The sequence below is a fragment of the Alexandromys fortis genome, unplaced genomic scaffold, assembly GCF_014885135.2.
Source record: "Alexandromys fortis isolate MF-2015 unplaced genomic scaffold, M_Fortis_MF-2015_v1.1 scaffold_72, whole genome shotgun sequence".
Taxonomy (NCBI): domain Eukaryota; kingdom Metazoa; phylum Chordata; class Mammalia; order Rodentia; family Cricetidae; genus Alexandromys; species Alexandromys fortis.
Window position 1 is genome coordinate 1,828,625 of NW_026067969.1, and position 9,699 is coordinate 1,838,323.

Sequence of the window (9,699 nt, forward strand, 5' to 3'; positions counted from 1 at the left end):
CCCCTTGACCTAGGGCTGTGTTTTCCCAGCTAGACTGGAAGCCAGCAAGTCCCAGCAACTCTCCTGGACCTGCTCCCATTAAGCTGGGGTTACAGGTGTGGAACAGGATGCCTGACTCGCTACCTGGGTGCTGGGATTGGAACTTCAATCTTACGGTTTCACAATAAGTGATTTGAGCTGCTTGAATCATTTCTCCGGCCTCCCTGCTACCAAACTTCAACTGCACCGTTTTGTGACCTGAGAAGTTAAGATTAGAGACATAATAGGCAAACGTCCCGGACATGGAGAGTGTAATAGGTGCAGTAATGAAATAAACCTTCTGTTTCACTTCCTTCACTCTCCTTCCTTCCCTCATACCCTTCCTTGAGGCAGGGTCTCCCTTTGTAGTTCTGGCTAGCCTGGAACTTGAAACATAGACCAGACTGGTTTTGAACTTACATCGATCCCTCTGTTTCTGCTTCTTGGGTTCTGGGATACAGATCTGATGTTATTTTTCTGTTGTTTTGTGACCAGCTCTTGGCTCCAGCTCTCTTCGGCCTTTCTTGCCTATAAATCCAACCTCTTCTGCAGGGCTCATGGGACACTTGTTCCGCTTTATGAAAAGAAAATTGGCTTGGCCCAGTAATTGCGAAGTAATTAGCATCCTTAAACTAAAATTGTCTTCTAACACCATTTTGCAAAGCATGTATATGGGCAGCCCTGAAGCACAGGGGAAGTCGTTCAGCCTCCATATTCCCTAGAGTGCAAACGAGAACGCCGTAGAACCCCTACCAAAGGTATGGGTGAGCATTCAGGGCAGCTCGTGCTCATCGGGGGAGGGAGGAGATGATGTAGCAGACATTCTGACCATTGCTAAGTTCAACAAGCCCCTTACCCTGGGGTCAGCCTTCCTAATCACCCTAAATTGGAGTCACATGAGAGGGGCGCATCTGTTGGTGGGCAGAAATCAGGACTCGCAGGAGCAGTGTTTGACCGCAGGGGCTGTGGGTCCTTCCCCACGCCCCGGTGCAGACAGGGCTGCAGACGCTCGGTGCCAGACAGCGGTGGTGGCCTCACTACTGATCACACGTGCAAACACGGAAGGGCTGGGGGCAGAGCCCTGTCTTTTACCCTTGAAAAGGTGTAGGAAACGCGCAAGCGCAGGCCGGGGCCCCGCAGGTCTTCGGCGCCAGCCCTGCCCCTGCGCTCCACGCTCAGTCCCGGTCGCCTTAGCGGGTCGCGGAGCCGGCAGGGGCGAGGTCCCCAGCAGAGGGAGGGCGAGACTGGACGCCGGCACCCCCTGCGCGCGCACGCTCTTCCCATTTGTCTCCGCGCGCGTGCACGCCCCTTCTCGTCTGTCTCCCGGCGCGTGCACGCCCTTCCTCTCCGCCGTCTCCCCGCGCGTGCGTCCCGGTCGGCCGTCAGAAAGGCACGCGCCTCGCCTTTAACGCGGGCCGAAGGCGCGCCGCCCGTATGGCTTGCGAGCCGCGGCCGGTGTGGGCCTGGCCGGGCCTGGGCTGAGGCCGAGCCAGCCGCGGGGTTCCGCAGCCCCGGACGGCGCCCATCATGCGGCGGCTGCGGCGCCTGGTGCACTTGGTGCTCCTCTGTCCCTTCTCCAAGGGCCTGCAGGTAAGCGGTGGCACGCCGTGTGTGGCCACACGGGGAGGGGCTGGGCGTGGGATGTCGAGGGTCGATGGGCGCGTTGCCCACCCAAGTCCTTCCTTTCTTTTGCTACTTCAAAATTAGGCTTGTTTTTCTGGGGTAGCAAACTTGGGGCATACCCTGCCCATGGCCATCCCATGAGCCAGCTGAAACCTGGGACTGTGGTGACCTTGGGCCATTGAGGGCCAGCTCCTGTCTGCAGAAGAGGCTCCTCTGCCCGTTCTTTGGGATGATGGGGTCAGGCCTCTGGACTCCAGCCTCTGGTTGCCAGGGTTCTCAGAACCTGCAGGAAGGAGCCAGCTCTAGCCAGCCCTGCCCAGATCTTCCTGGCATCTGCAGGGCAGGTCCTGAGGATGCTGGAGGATGCTGCCCTGTGGGCTGCGCATTTGGCCCAGGGCCTGGCCTGCTTTAGATTTTAAAGAATGAAGACTGAAACCTATTGGATGCAGAGCTCTTCCAGGCCCAGATGCCCTTGTTTGCTCTCCTCTGCCAGGGGCTTTAGCGTGTGCCGCGGTCCATGTTTAGCCCCTGGCTGGATATGAACTGAGGAGTTTGGGGAACTTCCTTGTGCCGGGAGATGGTCCCTATCCCTAGTTCAGAAGGACAGGCCTGACTCAGCAGTGGGTGGGCCTAGGAATGGCAGGAGAGGGGTTTTGGCTAGTTCCCAGTGGGGCTGGTTCAGGGGCAGTACTGACTGAGCTTCACCTGCTCTGAGCCCATGAAACACCAGGGTTTCTGGCACATGGCCTGGGCTTCCTGGGCAGGGAGGTCACTAGCTACCATCCCTGTAGTGACTTCTCGAATGACTTCTCTGGTGCTGGACTATTTATCCCTGCAAAATATGGGCCCAGGGCTTACCGTTCTGTTCACCACCGAGCGGCAGAAGACTACGTGAGCTTCCAGTAGCAACTGTGGTGGGACCTGCCCCAGGGTGGGGATATGCAATGGCTCAGGGGCCCTGGGAAAGGGATGGGTCTATCAAAGGCTAGGTAGATCATCAGAACTAAACCAGGTAATGATAGCCAAAGGGGTTCAGTGGAGCTCCCTGTGCCAGGGCCCAGTGCCCTGGGAAGGGCTTGCCTGGAGTGGGCCCTGGCTGGCAGGTTTAGCTCTGTGTCACTTGGTCCAGCCTAGGTCAGCTGCTGGCTCTGGTCCTGGTCCTTTGCTCTTGGTGTAGCTTGAAGTCTTGCGGTCTTGTCTCACAGCAACGGTGTCCCCTGTTGTTTCTCAGTCTTCATGTTTGCATTTTGGACAAGTCTGAAGGAAGCAGCTGATTGCCAGGGCCAGGCGGGCCCCAGGAGGAGAGGTCCACAGAGCCATGGCCCAGAAGAGGGATCATCTATGGGAAGAACCTTAAGAAGAGCTGGGCGTTGTTCTTGTGAAGGAGCTTCCTTTCTGCGCCAGCATTGAGGGAACTAGGGCAGAATGTAGATTTGAGTTCAGCACGACTCCCAGATCCAAAAGTGGGGTGTCGGCTGGTTCCCTTCTCAGACTCTCTGGCAGCTGGTAGTCAGGAGGCCACAGGAAGCCCTTGACAGTCTGGTCCTCTCACCCTCCCCGCCGAGCAGCTCTGGGGCTGATCTGACTGGGACATTTGGCCCTATGTGGCACAAGCTGTCTGGAAATCCAGTCCCTTCCCCCAGAGATGCCACTTTCCAAGGTGGGCACTGGGAAGGGAGGTGGCATCTGGCTGTCTCTGACTGTCAACTTTGGACCCTGCTTGGGGTACTCAGCAGAGGCCAGTGTCTTCGGCACCTAGACCAGATCCCTCCCCACCCTCCAGTGCTCTCACCTGGAAGCTGGCAGAGAGGGCCGAGGGGTGAGGATGACTATGACCTGGAACCTCTGCAGAAGCGAAGGTCATAGGCCCATCCTTGTTTTGGGTTGTGACCAGGACTGCCTGGCTCCCCCATACCCGCCCCCCCCCCACCGTTTCTGTCTTGAAACATTTTTTAAAGAATTAGTTTATGGCCGGGCGGTGGTGGCGCACGCCTTTAATCCCAGCACTCGGGAGGCAGAGGCAGGCGGATCTCTGTGAGTTCGAGACCAGCCTGGTCTACAAGAGCTAGTTCCAGGACAGGCTCCAAAGCCACAGAGAAACCCTGTCTCGAAAAAAACCAAAAAAAAAAAAAAAAGAATTAGTTTATGTGTATGAATGTTTTGCCTGAGTGTATATATACACTTGCGTGTGTGCCTGGTGCCAGAGCAGGTCAAAGGAGGTGCTGGATGCCATGGAACTGGAGTTACCATGGTTGTGAGTGGGTGCTGGGAACCGGACTGGTTTCTTCTGTAACAGTACCCGCTAGGTCTACAGGAATGTGTCCATCACACACACAGTTTTTTAAAAGAAACACATAGTGGCTGGCTCTGGACCTGGCCTTTTGCTCTTGAAGTCTTTCTGTCTTGTGTTATAGCAACAGTGTCCCCTGTTGTTTCTCAGTCTTCATGTTTAAAAGAAATACATTGTGGCAAAATACATCGGGCAGTGATTGTGCATGCCTTTAATGCTAGCACTCAGGAGGCAGAGGCAGGGGGATCTCTATGAGTTTGAGGCCAGCCTGGTCTACAAAGCAAGTTCCAGGACAGCCAGAGCTGTTACACACAGAGAAACCCTGTCTCAAAAAACAAAAACAAACAAAAAACAAACCAAACCAACAATCCCTCCCCGCCCCCCAAGCCCAGCAAAACCCCCAAACCAAGAACCCCCACAGCATGAACTATCCTATCCTGCTCACCTCTCCTTTGTACAGAGGTGAATGGTGCATTGAGAACTGCTGTGCAGCCCCTGGTGTGGCCCATCCACAGAAAGCTCACTTCCCTCCCCGACCCTGTGTTCCCACAGCCTACCCTGCCCCGGCACTCACTTTCTTCCTATGCATTTGAAGACTCTGGGGACTCTTTAGTCCCACAAGAGGTATCCTTTTGTGACATCTATCCCGGTGGTGGCAGGTACCAAACTTACATCCTGCTGAGGCCGAGTGGTATTTCTGTCTTGTGGATGGATACTGCTGTCCACCCTTGCTGTAGGTGATCCTGCCACTGGGAATGTGTGTGCATGAACCTGTGTCTTCTCATTGCCTCTCAGGGTGTAATAGAGTTGGCTTGTTGGGCCCTTGCCCTCCTCCATACCCCTTTTCCTGCTGGCCCTGATCAAGGGGACCAGTGGGAAAAATGAGGGTAACTGAACTCGCCCCAGGCCAATGGCTCAGCTGACCTTATTTGGAGGCAGGAATGTTAGGAAATGAGGGCATTTTAGGGGAGTGGGTTGTAAAAAGTATCTTCATTAGACTTCATCTTTTCCTTATTTTGAATGTCTTCTTGTCTCTGGTGGAGAGCCCCTGGACGCAGACCCTGGCATATGCCCGAGAATGGTGGGGTGCTGAGCTAGGTGCTTCTCATTGCTGGAGGTGGTGGGTGCCAGCTGGGTTGGAAGGCCGTGAAAGGTCCAAAGAAGTGGAAACTGCCCGTGGTGATGATGGGCACCTCCTCACCTGATCCCTCCCTCAGCAGGGCCGGCTCCCAAGCCTCAGGGTCAAGTATGTCTTGCTGGTCTGGCTGGGCATCTTCGTGGGCAGCTGGATGGTCTATGCACACTACTCGTCCTATTCGGAGCTCTGCCGTGGGCACATCTGCCAAGTGGTGATCGTAAGTCTGCCTGGGCCCCGGGGCCTGCCCCATGGGCTTGGAGGTGGGCCAGTAGAGGACTGGGGGTCCGGGGGAGGCAGTGGAGAAATTACAGCTGCTGTGTATGTTTGGGGTACACTCCAGGAATGGCCTGGAGAGGGCTGCCCTGGCCAGTCCTGAAAGCAGGCCATGGGGTGGAGTCTTCTATGCCTTTCTCTCCAGGGAGCCATTGCTGCTGTTGAGTGAGGATGTCCCTGTGGGTGCACGTGTGGGCAGGCATGCTTGCATGCCAGTGCCTGTGAGTGTGCCCATGAGCCTCATGAAGCTGGTATCTCAGTTCTCTGTTCCTTGTGACTGGTGACAGGGACATAATGTCCCCAGATAGGGGACATTGCTTCTTTTCCAGAGGCCATCTTTTTCCACCCTCTGGTCATACAGTCTTCGCTGCTAGCCAGACTCTCAGTGTGGAGGGAGCTACTCAGTGGATCCCTACTTTGGCCCACTCTAGATGGAGAAACTGAGGCTAGGAGACCTAGGGGCGGCAAGAGTCCTGAGGAAGGCTGAACATGCTGCCCACCTTAGTTTCTTTTTAATTTTTTTCTTTTTTTTCAAGACAGACTTTCTCTGTAGCTTTGGAGCCTGCCCTGGAGCTAGCTCTTGTAGACCAGGTTGGCCTCAAACTCACAGAGATCCACCTGCCTCTTGCTCCCAAGTGCTGGGGTTAAATGCATGTGCCACCACCACCTGGCTAATATTCATTTATTTATATGTGTGTGTATATGTATATATGTACACACACATGTGCCATGGCCTGTGTGGAGGTCAGAGGACAACTTGTGGGAGTTGGTTCTCTCTTTCCACCTTTACTTGGCTTCTGGGGTTTGAACTCAGGCCATGAGACTTGGTAGCAAGCGTCTTTACCTGCTGATCCATCTTGCTGGATCCTACCTTGGTTTCTGTTGAATTTCCTCTCAAACTTTCTTTCCTTCTGCCATCTTGGAATGCTGAACAGGGCCAGTAGGCTCCTGCTGGCTCCTGCAGAGCCATCCCAACTCCCTCTTGAAGTCCTGTGACTGGTGTTGATGGGTTATCAGCAGAGTCCTGCGGTGAAGGACTCCAGGGTGGTGGGGTGTCTGGCACAGCCTTAATGTCCCATCTCTAGTTGACGAGCCTGTTTCATGTGGCCACTCTATCTTTGTGGCTCACGTGACTGAGTCAGTGCTTCAGATTGTCTCAGCTTCTTGGATGGTGGGGTGCTGGAAACCTCCCTTCCCTCATTTTCTCCAAGCCTGGCATTGGTCAGAGCCAGAAATTTGCCCAATGAGAGCCAGCAGGCCCTTTACCCCGAAACTAGGGGCTGGGTAGTGCCGATTTTGAATCTGTGTGGAGAGGCTATCCCGCTGATGAGGTGGCCTGGGGCAAGCCTGGCAGAAAGGAAGGTCAGCAGTTGTGGGGCCCCCGGATGCCATTTCTTTAGGGATGGTCAGATAAGCCTGACAGTGACCAGTAACTCAAGTACTGGAGCATTTGAGGACCCCCAGGGAGCACCTTAGGGGTTGGTGGCTCTGAGTCCAGCAGGATCCAGAGGTAGACATCAAGGAGAGGCCCTACCATTGGTTTCCTCCTGCCTCAGCCTACTGGGCAGGCTGTCAGAACAACGGTCACTGGAAACACTGGATGGTGGGGGAATGTGGACACCTGCTTAGAGGAGTGTCCTGAGCTGCCTTGAAAGTTCCTGAGGCTGTTATTGCCCGTGACCAGGACCCTCTCATGGGTCTTGTGACTTTCATCTCACCCTGGTCCAGGCTGCCTTTCTGACCATAGCTCCGTTGCTGAGGGCCCAGCAGTGGAACCTATCAATGGGGGCCTGCCTGTGGCCCTGGCCACCTGTGTGTTCTAGTTGCAGGGTCTGGCAGTAGACTTGTGGTATCCTTCTCTAAGGAGTCAAGTCAGAGAGAGGAGGGGACAGAAGGGTTGCTCCTGGAGACAAGCCTATCCCCATGCCCATGCTGCTGGTGCCTTTTCCTTTTCTCCTGGGGGTTCCTGGAGGGATGTAGGGCTGTGACCACCAAGCCCCATACCCTGGTGCCTGTCTCCTCAGTGTGACCAGTACCGCAAGGGCATTATCTCCGGCTCCGTCTGCCAGGACCTGTGTGAGCTGCAGAAGGTGGAGTGGAGGACCTGCCTGTCTTCAGCTCCAGGCCAGCAGGTGTGCAGCTGGGCATGGCTGGCAGGCTGGGTGTGGGCTGCAGCTGGTGGCAAGCTGGACTTCTTTAGGGAACAAACCTGTGGTCTTGTCTAGGTATACAGTGGGCTCTGGCAGGACAAGGAGGTGACCATCAAATGTGGCATTGAGGAGGCCCTGAACTCCAAGGACTGGCCAGATGCAGTCCTGCGGCGGGAGCTGGTGCTGTTTGACAAGCCCACACGGGGCACCTCCATCAAGGAGTTCCGGGAGATGATCCTCAGCTTCCTCAAGGTTAGTCTGCTCTCCTACAGGTACTCAGACCTTCACTACAGTTGGGATGTCTACAAAGACCTGAGTAGGAGGCAGGCAAGTAAGCATCTTTCCAGGGCTTGTGGGAGGATAGCCTGGCAGAGTCTGAGGTGTGGTGAGGGCTCAGGAGACTGAGGACTCTGTGCCCAGTGTGGTAACAGTAGGGACTGGTGAGAGATGTAAACAGGGATCCAGGGCCAAGTGATTAGATCTCAAAGGTTCAGTACATCGCGGTGGCCTCTACTCATCCCTCAGTGACAGAAGCAGGAGAGGGGAGTGTGTGGCTTAGGCAGCAGGCCTTGAGGACATTCTAATGTCTAGAGACTAGGCCAGCTGAGGTGGGCACAGGGCGTGCTTCTCTGCCTTCCAGGCGAACCTAGGAGACCTGCCCTCCCTGCCAGCGCTGGTTGACCAGATCCTTCTCATGGCGGACTTCAACAAGGATAGCAGGGTGTCCCTGGCAGAGGCCAAGTCTGTGTGGGCCCTGCTGCAGCGCAACGAGTTCCTACTGCTGCTGTCCCTTCAAGAGAAGGAGCATGCTTCACAGCTGCTGGGCTACTGCGGGGACCTCTACCTCACTGAGGGCACCCCCTATGCCTGGCATGGGGCAGTGCTGTTGCCTGCCTTGCGCCCCCTTCTGCCGTCTGTGCTGCATAGGGCTCTCCAGCAGTGGTTTGGACCTGCATGGCCCTGGCGTGCCAAGATTGCCATTGGGCTGCTGGAGTTCGTAGAGGAGCTCTTCCATGGTTCCTATGGTACCTTCTACATGTGTGAGACCACACTGGCCAATGTGGGATACACGGCTACCTATGACTTCAAGATGGCTGACCTGCAGCAGGTAGCACCAGAGGCTACGGTGCGCCGCTTCCTTCAGGGCCGCCACTGTGAGCAGAGTTCTGACTGCATCTATGGGCGAGACTGCAGGGCCCCTTGTGACAGGCTCATGAGGCAGTGTAAGGGTGACCTCATCCAGCCCAACCTGGCCAAGGTATGTGAACTACTGAGGGATTACCTGCTGCCTGGTGCTCCTGCAGACCTCCGTGAGGAACTGGGCAAACAGCTGCGCACATGCACGACACTGAGTGGACTGGCCAGTCAGGTGGAAGCCCACCACTCACTGGTGCTTAGCCACCTCAAGACCTTGCTCTGGAGGGAGATCTCCAACACCAACTACTCCTAGTGCTGCAGGCTCCAGCCATTATCGTCCAGCTATGGGTGGAGCACCCACTTGGGAAGTCTCCCCTACCCCTCTCTCCAGCAACCCAGGTGGGGCCATTCCTCTGAATGTAAATAAATGGCTTTTATGTGACCTTGAGCATTTATATCCCTCGTTAAATATGAAGCAGCCTCCTGGCAAGCCTCTATTCTAGAGCTCTTGTCCAGGCACAATGGAGGACATGAGGGATGTGTTATGGGCCTGAAAATATCTTGGGCTCTTTGACGCAGCCCCAAGGCATTCCACTCAACCACTGGGCAATGCCGAGCCTATCCTGTCCCAGAATGCTGGTACCCCGTTCTAGGTTTCTGACACCTCTCACTAACCAACAGCATTGCTACAGTTCAGCTATCCAACAAGGAAGGCCGACAAGTGGAGTCTCTGTGCTCTACTCAGGGCAGTCTACACCAGCAAATTTAGCTCCTGTCAATGTTTTAGTCCAAACCCTTAAAACCTCAAACCTAACCATTTATTCTGGCAGGTTTCATTTTCCAGGGGAGTTGAGGGTAACTCAAATGTGCTGTTCACCCTAAGATGGGAGAAAGCTGATTGATAACAAAGACCGCAAATTTCAAGAAGTAACAAGTTTATTTGTGCCACAGCACCTACAGTCCCTCCCCCATGTGGGGGCAATGTGCAGTTGGTTAGATGGAAATGCTGAGTCTTAGAGGGCCCAGCCACCTCTGCTGCCAACTGCATAGAGCTCATTCAACCTGTCTTG

General features: G+C 55.1%; 1 protein-coding gene across 2 annotated transcripts; it reads left to right on the forward strand.

Moving 5' to 3' along the window:
• Nucleotides 1-1,162: 1,162 nt before the first annotated feature.
• On the forward strand, nt 1,163-9,077 carry Dipk1b (divergent protein kinase domain 1B). Of its 2 annotated transcripts, none has more exons than XM_050155420.1 (5): nt 1,163-1,608; nt 5,149-5,286; nt 7,367-7,474; nt 7,568-7,744; nt 8,133-9,077. In XM_050155420.1, the coding sequence occupies exons 1-5, from the start codon at nt 1,546-1,548 to the stop codon at nt 8,940-8,942; spliced, it is 1,296 nt and encodes a 431-aa protein (XP_050011377.1). In that variant the 5' UTR covers nt 1,163-1,545; the 3' UTR covers nt 8,943-9,077. The 2 variants fall into 2 exon arrangements, with proteins under 2 accessions (XP_050011377.1, XP_050011378.1); XM_050155421.1 differs by having other exon boundaries at nt 5,152-5,286.
• The last annotated feature ends 622 nt before the right edge of the window (nt 9,078-9,699 follow it).